Source organism: Danio rerio, chromosome 9 (assembly GCF_052040795.2).
Source record: "Danio rerio strain M-AB ecotype USA chromosome 9, GRCz13ab, whole genome shotgun sequence".
Taxonomy (NCBI): domain Eukaryota; kingdom Metazoa; phylum Chordata; class Actinopteri; order Cypriniformes; family Danionidae; genus Danio; species Danio rerio.
Window position 1 is genome coordinate 31,900,701 of NC_141029.1, and position 22,272 is coordinate 31,922,972.

A 22,272-nucleotide genomic window follows, 5' to 3' on the forward strand; every position below is an offset into this window, starting at 1 on the left:
TCAATGGTGTTAAAAACATTGAACAGATTTTTTTTTTTTTTTTTGCATGAATTACAATGACTTACATGCCTTTGCTTCATTTTTGAAGCTTGGAAGTTTCAATTTTCAGCTCAACCGTTAGTAAGAGTGTGGGGTGTGGCTACTGTCCAGGCTGAGGCCCCGTTTACACTAGTGCGTTTTAGTTTTAAAACGGCATTTTAGAATGAAAACGATCCGCGTCCACACTCGCGTTTTACCCAGCGTTTCTGAACACAAAACGAAACACAAACCAAAACGCTGAAAACGCACATCACGTGACCACACACACACACTTTGGCAATCGCTGGAGCCCATCTACCCAGATGAGAGCTCTGCTAGTCGGACTTCTCATCAAGCATCTCCCGCGGGATCTAATCTCACTATATTTATTAAACGTGATATTTCATTTATCTTGTTGTCTTTATCTAACGACATATTCCCTGACTTTGGTCATTGGAATCTATTACTTGTTCTCAGGTAACGTGTTTTGGCTGAGCGCAAAGATAAGTTAATGATTAATGTAACCACGTAGCCTACATTCTGTATATTGACTGATCGCTTGCCTTTATTTCCTATAATGTATAAACTTATTGTATGTTATACTTTTATAATGGCCATTATCGATTATTAAAACTGATATTTAGCAAAAGAGAGGGTATGTTTCGTATTTTCACTGAAATTGAAAGGAGGCAGTTGTTATCGGCTCCGTTTTGTTATAAATATGCACACAGTGAAGATGACGCTCATGCAGCACGACGCCTCAACATTTCTGCTGTCTGTTTAGTTGTTAATATTAAAATAAAAATAGGCAGTTCCTTATATCAAGTTTACATTTTATTGTTGAGAAAGTGAAACAACGTAGCCAGGGTAACGTTAATGTGAATGAAGTTATAAAGTACAATGTTCCCTGTGAAGATTGACGCGTGTCCTCGGTATGTCTTCCATATCAAACTGAGAAGAAAAGATGCAGCCTTGATCAAACTTGTGAAGTCTGAACTTACACAGAGAAGATTCAGGACTGAACTGTGTGTTAGGCTACTTAATATTGAGGAAAAGCAACAATCAGAGAGGCGAATGTCTGCCGCCCCGCCTCCGTTTTCAGATGTCTCTGTCTTTCCCCATCCACACTGAGACGGAGCAGCAGCGTTTCAGAATGAAAACGGCCTCTCCAGCGTTTTCGAAACGCTCCGTTTTCGGCGCTCGAGAACTCCGGCGTAGTGTGGACGGATGGCGTAACCGTAGCAAAACTTATGCGTTTTCAAACTAAAACGCATTAGTGTAAACGGGGCCTGAGCCAGAGGGTGTTTATTGCTGACAAATTACATGGGACAAGAAAGTCATATGCACTTTAATTCACATTGCACTACATTGCAATCCAAATCTGTAAAAAACAAAGCAAAGACACACCAGTAGACAAGATACTATACCAGAAAAAACAGCTCTTTTCATAATGTGTGAAAAATCTAAATATTGAATTGCCTTAGATGTTGGAAGTTTGGATGTTTTTTCTTTTGCGTTTATTGCCGTATAACACATATTAACATACTGTACAAGTATCTTTGATTGCATTGGTAACAAAGAAACACTGTATTAATGTTGTTCCAGAAGCTCCATTTACTGGCAGAAATAATTTGTTTCTTTAGGTACCCGAAGGAAAAGTGGTTCTTAGTTAACACCAATTAATTGTTGGGATAGAAGTAAGAACCACTTGCATCTGGGGCTGAGGCCGGGGCTACCTTGACAAATGAGATTTGTTTTGAGAGCCATATTTGAAATGGTGGTCGTCGTTACAAACATAGTTAATTGATTTGACATTTCCCAAATCCATCGTTCCAATGAACATTCGCAAACTGCGTCACAAACTTGGGCACTTGCAACTACACCTCTGGAGCTGTAGTTAAAAACATAGTTCCTGGCTGTGTTTTATTCCCAGTTATTCCCTTATGCCGTATTCGTTTAGAACAATTTAACATTTAAACTTGGAATAATTTTTAAAACCATTAAAGTTTTAGAATGAAAACGATTCGCGTCCACACTAGCTCTACACCGCACCACTAAAAACGCACATCACGTGACCACACACACACATTCTGGCATGCGCTGCAGCGTATGTGGACGTCTGAGCTCCAGGCAGTCATCTACCCAGATGAGAGCTGTACTCGTCGGATTGTTCATCAAGGATCTACCGCTGGATCTAATCACACTATATTTGTTAAATGTGATATTTAATTAATCTTGTTGTCTTTATCAAACAACATATTAACTATATTGATTGATTCTTGCCTTTAATTCCTATAATGTATAAACTTATTGTACATTATACTTTTATAATGGCCATTATTTATAATTAAAATTGATTTTCAGCAAAAAAGAGGGTATGTTTCGTATTTTCAATGAGACTGAAAGTAGGCGGTAATGTTTTAGGCTCCGATTTGTCATAAATATGCATACAGTGAAGATGACGCTCATATAAATATGCAGCTACACGATGCCTCAACATTTTTGCTGTTTGTTAGGTTGCTAATATCAAAATGAAAACAGCAGTTCCTTAAACTATGTTTTCATTTTATTGTTAAGATAGCCAGGATGATGTGAATGAGGTTATAAAGTTTGATCCACATCAAACTTGCGAAGTCTGAACTTACAAGATTTTAGAATGAAAACGGCCTCTCCAGCGTTTTCTAAATGCTCCGTTTTCGGCGCTCGAAAACTCCGGCGTAGTGTGGATGGATGGCGTAACCATAGCAAAACTTATGCGTTTTCAAACTAAAACAGTAATGTAAGCGGGGCCTTAGAAGGCTTGCTAAAAAAACTGCTCCAATCCAGCAAAAGCATCCAGTAGCAATAGACCTAGAAACTGGTTTGTGCTGGTGGAAAAGGTGGTAAAGGTGGAAAAGTGAATTTGCACTTTCATTCTGCTCAACTACTGTTTTCGTTTCTTGCAAAGTGGTTTTACGTCACATACTTTCAGAAAGCTAAAGTAAAAAATTGTTGTTTCTTTAATATATAGCATTTTTGTTTGATTAAAATGTAATATCTTGTTTATAAACGTTATTGTTTTTTTGCCTCTTGCTCAATCAGAATCAGTAATGAAATATCAAGACACTTCACTGGTAAACATTCTGTATGTTCAGCTCACATACAGCTTTAGAATTTCAGCATTAATTAGTCCACAAACTGTCAACACTGGCTCATTATTTCACAATCAAAAAACAGACACAACAAAGAAAAACAAACTACTCAACAGCAACATTAAAAAAAACAAGAACTTTTACAACCGTAAGATACACACTATATTTAAAGCACGCATAAAGACACTGGACAAAGATCCTTTCTTTTCTATTAAAACAGTCACACAATGTCTCCCACAATGCTGTTACCCTTGTATATTGACTCAGAAGTGGCATACTTACATCTCTGTATCCATGCGGTATGGTTCCCGAAACCTCTCCGAAATCAATCAGGCATCCAGCAGGACAGAATTTACTGCAAATGCAGAAAAGGAAATGAGACACGCGCATATCCAAGTGCATACACGCACAAAAAAGCTATAAAATGGGTACCTGAACTCTGCTTCACTGAAGTGCTCTCCTTTCTCCAGACAGGTGATGAGGTCTGAAGGATGAGAAAAGAGAGACACGTTTTCTTTGAACCCTCTTGAAATATATTTACCTCTGTCAGATAAAGCAGCACATCAGATGGTTGCCATGGTGACACTATTGATTAATGTCATCCGTGCACACAAAGACAATATGCAGCCGTGTACGCCTGTGTTGTGTACACTGACTGGACATTCACTAAGTGGTGCAACAGACTCTTGCATTGGGTTTCGTATTTGTGGACAAAAGCCTCCATCTGAATGAGCGGATCAATACTAATCAGATTTACATCCGTGACTTTATTCTGAAAAAAAAAACACGAGTGGTGCAAACTTCCTGCCACAATGTCGGAGTGTGTGTGACTGTGTGTGTGCGCATCTCAAGTTCAAGTTATTTTGTGGTGTTATTGTGCCCATTACTCATAGCCACAGCATGGATTCATCTGTCTTTTTCCTGACTCATGGGAAATATGATCTCTTGTCACACACACACACACACACACACACACACACACACACACAGAGTACTGAACTAAACAGGTGTAGCTCCCACATGGCAGTGTGAACTCCTGACCTCAAACAGACTCAGAGGTCAAAGGGCAAATGTCACTGTTAAGACACATGAAACGCAGACGTGCACAGCTGTGATGCTAAATACTAGGAGGCGTAAGATGTACCAACACCTCCACAAATGTGCTGACGCTGCAGCTTCCACAGTCACAAACTGAAACTTTCCTGCAGCATTAGACATTACTGGAATAATTAGCATACTCTTCAATTGAAATCTTAGAGCGATGAAGAAAAATGAAGTTCGTTTGGAGTTTGCTTCAGGAGTTCTAAACAGCTGGCCAAAGTGAACTTTTCAGAAAAGTTTGCTTCAGCTGGTGAACACCCTCAAACTACCATTGGTTTGTGGTGATCTTTAGAATTGCTCTGCTTATTTGTTGACTGTTAAGGCTGATTTATACTTCTGTGTCAAGCGCATGCGTATGCTATGGTGCATCATACGCGTGGACGCATAGCCCTCGCCGTGGCCATCAGCATTGCTGACGCGCACCTCTCAAAAGACATAACTACACGTCGCAACGACGCTTAGCGCAAACTCTGTGATTGGTTGGCTTGGTAGCGCTGACGAGTGTGGGCGGGACCGAGAGTCGCGCGAGTCTGTTGGAGTGAGTGTTTAAAAGTGTCGAGCCCCATGAAGAAGCTCCAGATGAAAAGTTTTGTTTTGTGTTTACCTTATGGTTAAAGTTGTTTCACATCAACCTTTTTGAGTTTTTTTTTTTGAGGTTCCTGCCTCAAAATGAGCAAGTTTAAACCACTTCTACATTAAGCAAGCGTTCAGAAAAAACGAAACACCAGCGAAAAAACTCGACACAGAGGAACATAAACACATCACTACTAACTAGCGTTTCGGAAGTGTTATTGCAGAAGTATGAATGCACAGCTACGCACGTTGTATGCGCTGTGGGTCACGCCGATCACTTGACGCAGAAGTATAAACCAGGCTTTACACTGAATACCTTCTAATAGGCAAACTAGGTGTAACACTAATTGAAAGCATTGTTCTTTGTGTAATAATGTAAAAACGTTTTGAAAGTGTAAGTAGTGTAAAGGCTCTTATACACTGGGACACTTTTCGTTTGTGTTTATCGTCAGAGTTTTTCCGGATTCAATCCTAATTGATTTTTACTGCCGTCGAGCAGGAGTGTATGAAAAATGACCCCTTTTGGCATTAGATGGCGCTATACAACTTTAAGCTACTGACACCCGTTTGTAACACAGAAGAAGAAAACAGAAAGTGAACACACTTGTTGTTAAAGTTACTGGCTATTCGAACAAGCATGGATGGTTCACGTAGCAGCTCCAGATCTAGCGGTGAAGAAATGATTATTGTGCACCAGTAAAATAAGCAGCTCAACAATCATATTGCCTCTGGGCATCTTCTTCAACATGCACTCGCATTGACAGTTTTGCACTTGAGCACCTCTAGTGCTTTTTACTGTTACTTAAGCAGCTCCGTGCACGTGAACAGAAGTGCCAATCTGATTGGTGGACAAGGTTGACGCAGTGCACCAAAACAAAAAAATGAGCATGTGGCGCTTCTTAAAAAAAATTAAGCTTTTACGCCTGCTGTTTTGTGCGTTGGTTTGCACGATCACATTGGTGGCCTTTATTTAGTAACGAGGCATTAAACATTGACGGAAAACACGAGCAAAAAGCATCCTAGTGTGCACGGGCCTTAAAAACGTCTCAAAAAACACTGACGATGAACGCAAACGAAAATCGTCTCAATGTGTACAAGCCTTAAAGCTGCATGAAGTGCTTGATAAATAAATGAGATGTCATTTTTGAGAGAGCGTTCAAACATCCACATTTCTATTATTAGATGCTTTATTAACTGCTGTTTTTTCCATTGCTATCATTTTAGCTGTAGGTTTATTTTGACACTGATAGGGAAATTCGTCAAACAAATTTACAATTTGTTGATCTAAAAAAAAATCCCTGCACTTAGCTAGTTGGACAGTGCTATCAAGTCACATTTAATTGACCCTTCGCTAAGCCCTTCCCTCCTTAGATATTGTTGCTAGGCCTGTCAAGCTTTCGTGCCTGGCCCGTCTATTACTATGTGTATGCGCCAGTTTTAGACATTGCCAGGGATATAATAAAGCCAGATATAAAGCCAGACAAAAAAAGCGCTGTAGTATGCATTACAGGGGTATATTCACCACGTAATAGGCAACCGATTAAAAAATAATTTAATCAAAATTGAAGCTAGATTAGCCTAGCAGCCTCATACACTGACCATTCAACAGCTTAGTTCATGCACAGTAGGAGAGGTGACATTTAAAAAATAATCTGATAACTAATTAAACCGTCATTTCTCTTTTTTAGCCAAAAAGCCTGATAGATTAATTGTTGTGCAATGAAATATAGCATCACTAAACGACGAGGAAACACGCATGGACAGTGCTTTTACATAAATTATTCATAGAAAGATCAGCCAGAAAGAGGAAATTGATGAATTTTGCTCCTGCGCGTAGCTACGGTTGCTTAGCTACGATTGGTGGGTGGCAGTTTTGGGGTGTGGCTTAGCGAAAGGTCAATTCTATAGCGTTTTATTCAATGCAGATTGTGTCAACGCACCTTTGAGGATGAACATGCAATAATGAAATTAGGTAGAATGTTTCAGCATTATGAAACTAGTTTGATAAATATTTAACTGATTATATTTGAAATACATTACAAGATCAATGCTTGTTTTTGGCTGTTTTTCGCTAATGTGTAAACAAACACGGATGATTTTAAAAATGTAGGTGTAAACATGAAACCTTTAAAAAGCAAGGGAAAAAACTTTTCTATTTTTGACCATCTTTGTTGTAGGTCTCTTGTGCTCATAATGTCAACATGGCATGCACATCATTTATTTGGCTGCATATAAAGCATGCTTTCAATAATAAACATTCCACAATCTGTTTATGCTACACATATTTTATTTTATTCAAATTGCATATTTATTTAGTCTATAGTATGAGTTTGCTGTTACTTAATTGCTATTGCTTATTATTTAAATTAAATTTGTGATGGTTAATGGTTATGCTGAATTTTACTTTAAAGCTGCTTTAAAGCAATATGTATTTTATAAAGCCTATTATTGACTGGACTTTGACTCTCTGGGCTGGACTCTCCGACCTATGATTTCCATTGGAAAAATCCTAAAGATATTAAAGGAGCAACCCATGCTACAACTAATGATGGGAATATAACAGAAACCCAAAACCTGACTAGCAAACAACCACCTAACAACAACCCACAACACCCTAGTAACTAGACATCCCCTTTCTCAGAGGAAAGCAATAACATTTGTATAAGTCAAATAATTGCTTGCATTCATTTCTAACTATACGACTGCTTTGTACAAGATGACATAATGTCAACAGCCCATTACACCATTTCCTCTCATTTTAAATTACTGACTCAAGTGCTAAATTAACTGCCTGTCATTTATGAGCTCTCTGGACCCACCCTGGAACCAGGAAAAACCCTAACACCCTTAGACTAAGAACCATGTTCCTGAAATAATCTCTCTAGTCAGTTTTGCATGATGCTCCTTAGTCTTATCAGGATAAAAAAACTGACAAAAGTTGACATAGCAGCTCATTTATGGACCCTAAGACACATCCAAGCCTAATTTAGTGTGAATTGACACAAACACAAGCTCTCACACTAGCAGGTCTGTACCAACATAATCTTTAAAAGGGGTGAAGAATATCAATGAATAATGTAAAAAAAAAATGTCATACCAGTGTGCTGACTGTTGGTGTAGGAGAGGAAAAGGCCACGGCCGTTGTGGTGTGGTCCACTCATGAACTGCACTGTGACCTGATGGCCCTCAGACTTTATGACCACATCTTTCCATTCTTTACTGCCACAAAACTTCACTATACAGAAAAAAATAAGAATAATTTTCAGTTTCTAGTTATTCATGGACTTTCTGTGCATTAGTGAGGAGATTTCTTGTCACTATATAGATGCCAGTGTGGAATGGAAACTTTAAATTTCTCTTCCTTTATGATGTACATGTTTCTTACATGATGTTTAGGTACATTACAGTATATCTGAATGAAACTCACTTGCTTTCCTTTGGTTTATTCCCTCCTTCTTGAAATAAAAGAGTGGGGTTTTATTTTATCCATAGGGAATTCATTAAATCATTGGCTTTGCTTTTATCCGAACTTACTTGACTAAACATTTTAAAATGATATAAATAATTGTAAATAAAGCATTGTTCCAATATCATGTGTTCAAGAGGATATTGTAATAAATAATTTGTGCCTTAAGAATATATAAATAATGCAAATAACACAAAAACAACGTGATCTAATTTGCTTTTTGATGTATGGGATCACAATTATTAAATGAATGACCTCCGGAAGTAATTTTGAGTAAGACGTTTCAGAAAGACATATAATTGTAAATAGTCAGAGATTTTTTTCATTGTAGTTTATTTGGATGTGTTCTTACTGAATAAAAAACAACATTGGCATTTTATGGCATTTTCCAAGAGATGCTTAACAAATATGTGGATGGGAAAAGAGCTAATGCATGCTGCAATTTCATTAAGCGATTGTGATTTATTTAATTTGTTTAGTCAAAAGTTAATATTAATGTTTAAAGAGGTTGTAATACATAAACATACAACTAAAAAAACCTACATTACTCTGTTAAAATAATAAATAACATGATCAATAAGGATTTGTCTAACAGCCATTTCTGTTTTGATGAAAATTATGTATTAACAACATGCAATTAGGGCAATAAATTACAAAAAGTAACAACCGAATAACATTTTCTTCCCAACATGTACTTGTAAATGTTTTCTTTTTTTGTATTGGGAACAAATGTGACTGATGCAAAAAGAACATAAAGTTCATTACTGTTTCTCACCAATTTCTGTTCGTCCCGGTCCGATCCCATTATAGAGTCGCAGGTAAGACACCTGGCAATTGTTTGTATCAATGTCAAGATCTGCGATGCGCACAAGGACTTTGTGCCCAGCGGTCACGCTGATCTCCCACTCACACACAGACTGTGAAGGATAAGACTGAGGATAACCCAGAGACGCCAGGCTCCCGCTGCCCACACCTAACACTGTGTGTCCACAGCCGTCCCCTGAAAAACACCCAGAAAACATCAAAAACTCTGCAGAGCTCAACATCATGGAATATTTGGTCCCACTTCATATTAAGTGGCCTCAACTACTATGTACTTACATCAAAAATATATATTCAGGTGCTCTTGAGATGGGATAAAGGTAGGGTTAGGGCAGGTTTGGTGGTATAGGTAGGTTTAAGGGTGGATTGAGATGAAAAGTGTATGGTCAACAGTGTAATTATAAATTTAATCACAAAAGTTCATTACAGGTGTTATTACAAGCTGGTATTTAATGAAGCATAACATGTATTTAAACAATAAGTACATTGTGATGAATTATTAATTTCAGTGTAACTACACAGTTAAGGCCAGTTGACTAATGCGGAACTAAATATTTTAATGTTACTCCAAAGTAATTCCAAGAATACTAAAATATTGCCATATTACACATAAAGCAACTCTTTGAAAGTCCTTTGGAAATGATCTAATTTGGATGTGAAGAAATGTAAATACAAATAGATTTTTTACACATCTTGATTACATTTGCATGTCCCACTAAAATTCAACAAACAAACAAAAAAACATCCAAATCTGTCTTAATTATGCATAATAAGCACAGAATTTAGTTTCCTCACGTAGAACTTAAACTCATTTGGTGAAATGTTTGGCTTGCAAAAGAGCTCCTTGTTGAATCATTAGGAGGGAGAATGAGAGAGATGAGATCGCATTGCATTGCAGCTGCTTGCGCTGCCTGTCACGCGTTTACACACCGAATGAAACTCATCTTGCGCTGTTGTTACGTAATCCTTGCTGGACAATATTCAGACCCCCGAAGCAAAAACAACAGATCCATCCACACACACACAGTCACACACACACACACACCTCAAGCCTCTGTGTCTCTCCTAGCTTCACTCCTCCCACACAAACTATACATTCTCAAAGTTTTATGCACAGCCAGTACTGTCAGCTATTTCAGACTGTCTGAGAAACTGGGGCTGGATGTCACGCTTCACATAATATGTGTCATTAATACCATTATTCAGCAAGCATGCATTAAACTGATCAAAGTGACAGTAAAGACGTTTATTAATGTGACATGACATTTCTGTTTCAATAAATGCTGTCCTTTCAACTTTCTATTCATCAAAGAAGCCTTGAAAAGTCAGGGTTTTTTATAGATATAAGGGCTTTCACATTTCACATTCTTATTCTCATATAAACCCTGCTTCCAGCCACAGAGTAGAGTTTAATATTTGTATTGTCAAAGTGGAGTCAGCACCACTTTTTACTCTGGGTTACAAAAAAACCCTGCTCTGCAACATGGTTGGCTCTTCTTTTAGGGTTTCAAACATGTGCAGTGTGAAGCAATTCTTCGAGACAGATGACCAATTACAGCCCTTAAATTCACATGCTTCAGACAGTCATGGAAAGAGTGCTGTTTAAACAATATGTTTCGACGTTTGAGGGGGGAAATGTGAAATTGCGACAGAAAACAAGACAAATATTTGCAAATATAGACTGTTCATTTTTATTTCATTTCATTTCAAGACTCTGTGAGAAAAAATATGAAATATGAGGTTGTCCTATCAATGAAACTGGCACGGCAAATATAATATTGTTCAGAGTGAAATGTCAGCATTAATTGTTAACCCCAGTTAAATTATATAAGCAGTGTGAAATGTGATACAGGATTCTGTTTACTCAAGGTTTAGAATTACCCTAGATCGACTATGAAAAGCTCAGTTCAGTACCTCTAAGGATTCAAAACAATCTGCAAAACACTGAACATTATTTACTGCTAAACATTCATTATTGCTCAGGGAAAAAAAACATTGTGCATTTAGCAAACAGAGAGCTTTAGTGGCAAGAATGATGCCTCTAAAACATTGTAACTTATTTTTGATTTTATCAAAGTGTAACAATCTGTTTTTAGCTTAATTGATAATAACCCTTCTATAACCACAGTTTTACTATGATCATTTTATATTGTTAGTGTAGCAAACCCATGGTGATTTTGTGGTTGCCATGATTTAACTACAATGACCATGTTGTTTGTGTGTGTGTGTTTTAGGTAAAACCATGGTTGATTTTGGCTAAGATGTGTCACACCTCATATTTAAAATAAATAAAGTGAATAAATTTTCTAGTTGAGTGATATTTTTGACATGATCTCATGTGAGTGTTTAGAATATTTATGGTGTTTTAAAAATTAATACATTTCTAATACTATTCAAAATTGTACAGGGGTGCGTTTTTCAAACTACGACATAACTCGTAGCTAAACTATGATAGTAGAATGCATAGTTTGAGAAAAGAACGATGTGGTGACAAGTGTTTCCCCAAAACCATGGTTTCTCTGTCGCAGATCCCTCGTTTGAACTATCTTATTTATAATGTAAAACCTCCTTAATGATGCTCCAAACGGAGCGGAGTAATACTTTAGAGAAAAACCCCATACTTTTTGTATAAAATTATATTGTTTTACACACACACGCTCTTAAAAAATCCAGTATTAGTTGTAGTAAGAACATGCACTCACTTTCTATATTAACTGAAATATACGTAAACGGCATAGGGCCTGTTTCCTTTACAGATATTATTGAGAATATTCCATATTCAACTGTAAAACATGAACCACTTAGCTAACACGTATTACAATCTCATATATAAATCATACAAATTGTTATTGGTTGTAATTTACAGGGGGCGATGCAGTGGCGCAGTAGGTAGTGCTGTCGCCTCACTGCAAGAAGGCCGCTGGTTCAAGCCTCGGCTGGGTCAGTTGGCGTTTTTATGTGGAGTTTGCATCTTCTCCCTGCCTTCCCGTGGGTTTCCTCCGGGTCCTCCAGTTTCCCCCAAAGACAGGCGGTACAGGTGAATTGGGTAGGCTAAATTGTCCGTAGTGTATGAGTGTGAATGAGTGTGTGTGGATGTTTCCCAGAGATGGGTTGTGGCTGGGAGGGCATCCGCTGCATAAAAACATGCTGGATAAGTTGGCGGTTCATTCCGCTGTGGCAACCCCGGATTAATAAATAGGGACTAAAGGCTGATTTATACTTCTGCATCAAACGCACGCGTATGCTACGGTGTTGACGCATAGCCCTTCGCCGTGGCCGTCTGTGTCACTGACGTGCACTTCTCAAAAAATGTAACTACACGTCGCAACGACACGTAGCGTAAGCTCTGTGATTGGTCGGCTTGGTAGCGCTGACGAGTCTGGGCGGGACCGAGAGCCGCACGAATGGCGCTAGCCCAATGGAGCGATTGTTTACAAGTGTGGAGTCCGGTGAAGGAGCTCCGGATGGAAAGCTTTGTTTTGTGTTTACCTCATAGTTAAAGTTGTTGCACGTCCACCGGTTCCTGCCTCAAAATGAGCGAGTTTGAGCCACTTGTACATCCAGGAAGTGTTCAGGAAAAGCAAAACAGCAGCGAAGAAACTCGACACAAAGGAACATATACACCTCACTGCCAACTAGCGTTTCGGAAGTGTAATGCAGACCAACAGAGACAGCGCGCAGAAGTATAAATGCACAGCTACGGGCGATGCATGCGCCGATGGTTACGCCGGTCACTTAACGCAGAAGTATAAATCAGGCTTAAGCCGAAAAGAAAATGAATGAATGTAATTTACAGTAGGCTATTTATTAAGAAAAGTAATGATAATTATTATTATTATCATTATCATTAATATTATTTTATTATTATTAGGTAGGATATTGTTTATTTATTTACTTTTAAAGTCTACTTTTACAATTTTACACATGCAAATCACTGCAAAATTGTTCTAATCATTAGGCCCATGTCATATACAGTAGGCTACAGACACATTTCTTAATAAATAACCTACTATAAATCAAAACGTATGCTATTTTTTGTTTTCACAAGCTTTGGTGACATAACGTAAATTCCGCTTTTAAATAATAGGTCAACTATAGCTTTCGTCATGAGCCACGGCTGCGTTCAAAATGGCAAAAAAATATTCTAAGTGCCCTAAGAATGGGCCGCAATTGTAAACATGAAGATTGCTAAAACTGAACTGTAAAAATACTTTGAAAGCAAATTACACCTAAGAGAGATGACTTTAGTATTTTATTTTTTATAATTCCAAGTAAATGTTGGAATTTTCAAAAGCAATAGGGCATAGGGAGATAACTGAGAACAGAACGCAGCCAGGAACTATGCTTCTAACTACAGCTCTAGAGTTGCAAGCCCACAAGTTTGAGATGCAGTTTGCAAATGTTTGTTGAAACGATAGATTTGGGACATGCTAAATCAACAAACTATGTTTGTAACAATGCAACTTGCAACCTTTGTTGGCTAACGATGGTTTTGGGAAATGCACCCCTGATTAGTTAGTTAGTTAGTTAGTTAGTTAGTTAGTTAGTTAACTTTATTCGTCCCCGTAAAATTAATTTGCAGCATACACTCACAGAGACAACTGACATTTCACACACACACACACATATATATATATATATATATATATATATAAATCATATAAAAAACATGGTACCCCTACTCTAAATAATTATCCAGTCTACTGGTCATCAATTGCTACTAAGAAGGACTAGAAAAACTCAATTGCTTAAGGTATAAATAATAATTTTGTCCTATTTCTTACACATTTTGGAACACAAGATCAATGACCTGATGATAACAATTGGAAGGTGTTTGATAAAGGATATATCTCATCATTGACAATCATGATAGACTTATTTAGTACTCTTTCTTTGTGTATATACTTTCAGTGCTCTTTAGTTTTATTCCCAACAACTTACTGGCTGTTGTTACCTTCCCCAGTGACCACTTTCTGGGCCTCAGAATCATTTCCATACCAACAGATCACACAAAATGTTTAAATACTTTTGATAAAAGCACTATAAAGCATGATCAACAATGTGCTTTGTAGTGCTTTAAGAAGTACATTTTCAGTTTTTCCTTATACTGTCAGTCCATACATCCCACTTAAGTTTATTGACCAACATCACACCCAAATATTTATAATTTGTTACTAACTGAATTCATCTCAGATTAAAGTACAGTAAGTGTGGGCCACTACTTGTTTCTGTGATGAACAGTTTGACACTGGACAGCACATGAACTCGCTACATATTTGGGAAAGCAGAGGGGGCAGCGCGGGGCCCATGTCAGGCGTTGCGTCATCACGTTCCTCTGTTGCTTCAGCTGTAGCACAGCAACAAGGTTAGAATGCACGCGCACAAACTCCTCTATTAAAGCGAGGTGTTTGTTTACCCAGTGAACGTGTTACTGGGTTAGCCCAGAGAGTTACGTGGCTTGTTTAATTAGTGTGGTCAAGTGTCTTGGTCGAATTGAACCAAGATTTGAACCTACAATCTTTCATTTAACTGCCCGGATCTTTAACCATCACACTTAAGGAGAGTTTGTTTTGAAACCGCACTGAATCCCAAACCCAGAGCTATTAAAGCAATTTAAGAGAAGTTTAACTTAGTCTTAAAAACTTTAGCCACTCCGTTGAAGGATCACGTACCCTTCTGCGCCCGTGAGCTTCTGGCACCTAGTAGTACGATGAAGACGATCAGGATGAAGAGCGCAGCCCCTCCGGTTCCTCTGCCCACCATTACCGACGCGTCCATCCCAGCAGCCTGCAGTCCGAATGCATAATGCTAAAGTGTCCCGATCGGCCGCGCGCGCGTCACGGTCCTTATAAGAGCGCGCGGGTCAGCGTGAGTTTAGTATCGGGAAGGTTTTGTTGACGCTTCCTGAACTCTTGAAGCGGTGCACCGTTAGAACAAACACGGGCTCTTCATCCCCTGATATATTACACGACTTCCTCAACTTCCGCTCCTCCCACCGCACAGCGGCCCCTAGATGGGAATTCTGTGGTATTCCATACATTGTTGTGGATTAGGAGATTCAGTGGAGTTTTTGTTTTGCTGTAGACTAATATATATATACTCGAAACAAGATGTTAGAATTATTTGGAAAAAAATTGAGAAAACGTAAACTATGAATATTAATGTCATTAACAAGATAGCTGACAGTTTATAGCCTAACGTTACAGCAATTTTGCAAAAACTTGTAAATGTCCTTGTAAATAATGTGGCAACAACAAAATGATAATTATCAAAATAATATAAATAAATAATAATACAAATAAAATAATAATAAAGTTATTATCATATTATTACATTATTGTTACAATTTGTTATTGTAATAAAATAAGCATTTACCCTTGTGTACTGTTGGGGATGTTTTTATCCACTCTGGGGTAATTTTGTGTCTTAATTTGGCCATAACATTTTCTCTGTTTCAGATAGCAGAATGATTTTTGCGGACAACTCTTATTCAACACATATTTTGAGAAATGCTTTGACATAAAAAAAAAAAACTTAACAATACACTTTGAGCAAATTTACTACCCTTTGTTATGTTAGGGATGAAAACTGCTGTAAAAAATGCATCAGATAAAAGTTTTTTTTTTTCAAATCTGTTAATCAACCTCAGTCCTGATAAAAACTACTAAATTGTTTAGAAAGTTTTTTTAACTCTTTAATTGACAAATTCATAAATGAATGCACTGATTTGGTGAAAAAAAAACACCCACTAAATCACATATTTTCAATATAAAAAAGTAATTTGAACTGGATTTTTAACCTTTTATCAAAGTCTTGGACATGTGAAACAACATAGCCTTTCACGTTTTCTTTTACGATTCATTTTCATTTTTTCTCCCCAATTTACTGTTGGTGGCTGTTTTGCCCATTGATTCCATTAAAAACATTTTTTATTACAAAACTATGACATCATATGATCATGCATGTTTGATTGTTGGTGGTTTTCCCTGTTGAGAAGAGGTCAAATTTGTCATTTTACTGTTGATCATCAGTTGGCACCATTAACCCTTTAGAAAAAAAATACATTTACAAAACATTACATTTTGTATGGAGTATAACAGCAAATTAATGTGTGTTTATGTGTGTCTGTGAGTGTGTAAGAGTGTATAGTGTCAAAATATGCATCTCAGCTCACAGAATTACAGTTGAAGTCAGAATTATTAGTCCCCCTTTGAATTTTTTTTCTCTTTATTAAATATTTCCCAAAGGATGTTTAACAGAGCAAGGAAATTTTCACAGTATGTCTGATAATATTTTTCTTCTGGAGAAAGTCTTATGTGTTTTATTTCGACTGGAATAAAAGAAGTTTTTAATTTATTAAATACCATTTTAAGGACAAAATTATTAACCCCTTTAGGCTATATATTTTTCCGATTGTCTACAGAACAAACCATCGTTATACAATAACTTGCCTAATTACCCTAACCTGCCTAGTTAAACTAATTATCCTAGTTAACCATTTAAATGTCAATTTAAGCTAAATAGAAGTGTCTTGAAAAATATCTAGTCAAATATTATTTACTGTCATTATGGCAAAGACAAAATAAATCAGTTATTAGAAATGAGTTATTAAAACTATTGATTTTAGAAATGTGTTGAAAAAATCTGCTCTCCTTTAAACAGAAAACGGGGAAAAATAAACAGGGGGGGGGGTAATAATTCTGACTTCAACTGTACATGGAGTAAATGAAAATGAATACTGTATTTGTTCAGTCCACAATTACTTTTTATATTGAAAATACACCGTTGTGTGTAATTTTTTTCACCAAATGAGTGACATCATTTCTGAATTTGTCAAATAAAGAGTTAAAATCCTGTAATTTTTCTAAATAATTTTGTAGTTTTGATCAGGACTGAGGTTGATTAACAGATTTATACAAAAAAAGAAAAAAATATTATTGTTGTTATTATTATTATTATAATTTGTTGTTGTTGTTGTTGTTGTTGCTGTTAATAATATGCCTTGTTAATAAGACTTTAGAAGACTTTAATAGCTGTGTATCTCGTATTTATATGTCCTTATTGTTATAACAATCCATGATAATTATAATTGTATATTTGTTTACTTATAATTATGTTATTATTAAAATAATAATAATGATTGTTGTTGTTGTTGATGTTGTTGTTGTTGTTGTTGTTGTTGTTGTTGTTGTTGTTGTTGTTGTTGTTGTTGTTGTTGTTAAAGCAGTGTTTGTAACACTGCAGTATAGCTGTGCTTTCAATATTGGCTGGTATAGGCCATATACAGTATATTGAAAATAACATTCAAGTTATTTATAAAATGACGTTTGACAAAATATACATATAATGAATGTCACAAGGCTATTAAATGGCCAAAATGATAAAATGTATCTTAAAAATAGGCCTTAAAATGAGAAAATTCACTTTAAGAACTCTTCTGCAAGTGACCTGGTGAAACTTCAAGATTTTTTTTTTGTGTGTGTGTTCATACATATCTGCATATCTGAAAAGTTTGGGTTACAACAAATAAGATTTAGAGTTAACCACTTTGAAATATGAATGTTTCCTTTAAACATACATTTTATTTTTGTTTAATGCCAGATAAACTTTTATCTGAATCTGTTTGAAGAACTGAAACTGAGAATTGGTTTTATAATGTCCAATTTCTCAAATAATAAAAAAGAGGCTTTCACATCTGTGAATGTAAAATTTGACTAAAATCAACTATTTATGAGATCAGCGGCTTGGAGGTTTCATGTCACATTCCTTTACAGATGAACATTTGTAGATTTTATAGAGTTTAACTGAGTGGAAACCATATTTTACACTCCATTTCAAGCTCTTGGTTTTGAATCAAAGAGCCTTTAGTTCCAGTAGCTTTAATCCATCATAGCCTTTGATTCTCACCAAAAGCATAATTTTAGCCCAATATTAGAGTTAGTTTCTACTTTGAAAATTGCCAGCCATTACACAAGGAATAGTTCACCTAAAATTGAAAATTCCTTCGTCATTTACTCACCCTTGACATGTTCCGGACCAGTCTGAAATTTTTTTGTTTGTTTGTTTTGTTTTGTTTTGTTTTGTTCAACTTTCATTCGTTCAAAGAAGAATATTGGAAACTTAGCAGAAAAAAGCAAATATGGAAGTCAACGGTTTTTTAACATTCTTCAAAATATCTTCTTTTGAGTTGAATAAAACAAACAAACAAACAAAAACTTAAGGCTAGCTGGCTTGGAACAACTTAATGTAAAGTGAATGCACTGTTTTCATTTTGGGGAGAACCACACTCAAAAAAATCGTCTGCTTCTTTAAACTATAAAGTGAGCAAAACTTAATTGTTTTATGTTCAATCCACTTAAATTTGTTAAGGTAACTTAAATGATTTGTGTTGGGATGTCATGAATGAATTTTGTGGAACCCTGAATTTTTTTACAGCCTATAATACCAGTATTCGAGTTTAAAATAGCAGCAAACATGTTACATATTCTCAAAAAGTGGCTGCTGTTTAATGATAATGCTTCGTCTAATAGAAGTAAACCATAAAAGACTTCCGTTTCTGCTGTAAATATCTTTTCTCTTTTAAATGCCTGGTCAAATGGTCAAAATATTCTCCCCTGGACTTCAAGAACACCGGATCCATCTCTTTGTTTTTTACTCATTCTTCCTCGCTATATAATTTCCGCTTTTTCTGTCCTTGGGATCGCTCAGTGTTGAATCAGAGTCCTTCAGCCAAGGCTGTTATCTTTTATCTTAGTCAGCGAGCTCTGTTCTGCACGTCCACATTGTGCACGTCTCTCAGTGCGGGACATCACAAATAACAGAGACTTATATTCGGACGCCCCCCAGCGGTGAAAGACTTCTTCTCAGCTCATATTGAATAGCCCACAAAACACGAATGACACACCGTGGAAATGCAAGGTAATACAAGCAAGCAGAGAGGCTCATAAATGAACAGAACAGTACCCCGTCCTGATATTATTGTTGTGTCAATTATTTTCTTACTATCAAGGTACACTTCGATATAAATATTATTCTGTTAAATAACAAAACATAAAAGCAGAAAACTGTATAAGCAAAAACCTCACCAAAAGAAATAAATAAATATACACCAAAGTCGAGGTTTGAGGTTTAAAGGATGAAAAGATCAAACAAATATATACAATATTCCCCAAATAAATAAATAAATGCAACAAAATGACTTTTACTATAAATTAAAAGCCATTAAATATGAAAATACACTTTTACTATTAATAATAAGAACAGCATTTTAGAATTATTTTTGATAATTAATAAAACCCTTTCCATTCCAATTTTTTTTCATAGTAAATATATATTATACTCAATATAAATATAATCTTTTAGATAAATTATTTTTGTGCACTGTTTTAAATATATTTCCAGAGCGCCAGAGTTTTACTTTTTGTTTTTTTGTGATGTTAGGTCAAACTTAGAGCAAAAATCTTGTTTTTAAGTCTCTCCAGTTCTTTTAAGTGTGATTTGTAGTTTATGTGGGTCAGAGATATATGTCGACTTTGAAGGACCGAGTTGAAGAAAGCACAGAGCTGTCACACTATTCTGTCTTTTATGTCAAACACAGATGATCAAACTTCACATCTCATTTTCTCTTTCAAGTCTTTCTTTGTAGCTCACAAAAAATTCAGTTTTTCTCTCAAAATTCAGAATTGAACCAAAATAGTACCAAAAAGTATATCAAAGTATTGAACGCTGTGTTGATTCCACTGTATTCCCCATGGATCATACAGCATGTTAGGTTAGGGTAATTAGGCAAGGTATTATAACAATGGTTTGTTCTAGACTATAGAAAAATATATAGCTGATAGGGGTAATAATTTTGTCCTTAAAATGTTTTTTTTTTTTTATTCAAAACTGCTTTTATTCTAGCTGAAATAAAACAACCAAGATTTTCTTCAGAAGAAAAATTATTATCAGACATACTGTGAAAATTTCCTTGCTCTGTTAAACATAATTTGGGAAATATTTAAAAAAGAAAAACAATTTAAAGGGGGCTAATAATTGTGAATTCAACTGTATGGATTGAAAAAATGAGACATCCAATTTTGTGTCATCAAGTAAAAATTGTCAAATGGGATTTTACAGAAATCATATTAAATGTAAGTAAAGTGTCCACTTTAATTCTTCAAAAAACTTAAATAAAATATCAAAATATGAATCAAACAATGTTTAGTCCAACAGGTTTAGTTTAATATTGTGTTGTGCAATAAATATTGAATATACTTATTATACTTATTGAAAAATATACTTAATTTAACCTGCAACTATGAAATTATATTAAAAAAATAAGGATCATAATAAATGATATTGGCTATAGTAATTGACTCTTTCTGTCAGTTCAAATATAAAGATTTGAAATTAAAATTTATTTATTCACTGCGACACTTAAGCACAGATTGTAATGTCTACAAACAATTTGTTACAAACAAATGTCCTCAATTGTCTTGTTACAAACAGTTCTTAAATGTGCCTGACAAGACTTTGTGTTATAAAGACTTTTGTTACAATGAATTGCTCTATACATTAATAAAAATGTATCATGATAATTGCTTTTTGCTAAAACAAACAAATAAACAAACAAACAAACAAACAAACAATAAATAAATAAATACTATTTTGAGTTTAAGAATTATGTTGAAAACCAAACTTTTTTTCATACAGAAATCCCAAATATTTGTTCAGGTGGGAACAAAATAACATTAAAACAGCATAAAAGTCTTAATCTGACTCTAGAACATGAACACTTTTAGTCCTGGTCTTGGAAGCTAACAGTATTTATCGTTTCATTTTATATAAAATATAATAATGCATATACTATAGACATTATACATTACTCTAAGGGACTTCAAAGAACACCACATTACCACCACCGTTATTCTTGTTTTTCCTGAAGGGGTTTGATAAACTGGTTTCAGATCAGTTAAAGGCACTTCACCTCATTAACTAAGGAGACAGCAATGAATCTCCTCTGACCTCTGAGAGTCCACATTGATCATCAGCACCATGGTGGCCCTTTTAAACAGAAAGTAAAGAGCAGCTCAGAGCATGTAGATCATCACACAGCCTGTGTTTCACGAGCACATCACACACAATCCTCGCAGCTCTGAACGCCTCATCAAACAGGAGACCGAGGGACCCAGAATATTCAGCAGCCTCATGCTGAGTTCAATGCAGCTCTCTTTTTTAAATATTTAGGTAATATTCTAGATGACAGTTTGCAGCTTGAACCCCAAATTGATCATGCAGTAGGCTATGTAAGACGAAGATTCTTTTTATTAGAAATGTAAAAGGCATATGTGATATTTTATTGCTCTGCTGTTTTTCCATTACTGATGTTTGATTTGGTTTATTACCTGTCATTTATTTCTGGATGCAGGATACAGGTTTTACTCATCATTATGCACTGAATGCAAAAGCTGATTTCTCAAAATACACATACTGTTGCGTTGCTACATTTTTATTTATAAACCACTAATTGGTTTGCTGGCTTCAAATATAACAATGTACTGTAGTTCATTTTCAGTGCACTGTGAATTACAGCCTAAAATGTGCTGATACATTATGCCATTATGAGCATCATGCAAGGACTAAATCTTTCTGTTAATGTTATACAAACTTTTTTCTATGCCCTGAGTCTGGGTTGATTGATTTGTTTTAGTAATCTTTGTAGGCTATTTTTCTGTTCCATTAGCCTTATGCAAGAATTCTCATAGGAGAATATATTATGAAAATCTTGGATTTGATTTAAACGTATTTTTTAGTTATGGAGAATGTTCATGTAAAAAAGAAGAAGAAGAAGAATACACACACACACACACACACACACACACACACACACACACACATACCGGTCAAAAGTTTGGGGTCAGGTTTTTTTAAATGTTTTTTTAAGAAAATTATTCTGATCATCAAGGCGGCATTTATTCATTTTCTTTTCGGCTTAGTCTCTTTATTAATCTGGGGTCGTCGCAGCGGAATGAACCGCCAATTTATCCAGCACATGTTTTACGCAGCGGATGCCCTTCCAGCTGCAATCCATCTCTGGGAAAAGGCGGCATTTATTTAATATAAAATAAATTTTGTTAAATTGTTAAATACTTATTTATTTATTACTTATTTTATAGTTTC

The 22,272-nt window shown here is 35.8% G+C and overlaps 1 protein-coding gene across 2 annotated transcripts in view; it reads right to left on the reverse strand.

Moving 5' to 3' along the window:
* The window catches only part of dcbld2 (discoidin, CUB and LCCL domain containing 2), a 41,354-nt gene extending 26,256 nt beyond the window's left edge, over nucleotides 1–15,098 (reverse strand). The window contains exons 1-5 of one of the 2 annotated variants that reach the window (NM_001080171.2): nucleotides 14,784–15,098; nucleotides 9,065–9,289; nucleotides 7,921–8,058; nucleotides 3,582–3,633; nucleotides 3,432–3,504 (exon numbers count right to left, since the gene is read on the reverse strand). In NM_001080171.2, coding sequence (NP_001073640.2) covers nucleotides 3,432–3,504; nucleotides 3,582–3,633; nucleotides 7,921–8,058; nucleotides 9,065–9,289; nucleotides 14,784–14,889 — 594 coding nt within the window. In that variant the 5' untranslated portion in view covers nucleotides 14,890–15,098. The remainder of the gene's footprint in view (nucleotides 1–3,431; nucleotides 3,505–3,581; nucleotides 3,634–7,920; nucleotides 8,059–9,064; nucleotides 9,290–14,783) is intronic. The other variant, XM_087266618.1, reaches the window with a different exon arrangement.
* Nucleotides 15,099–22,272: the final 7,174 nt, after the last annotated feature.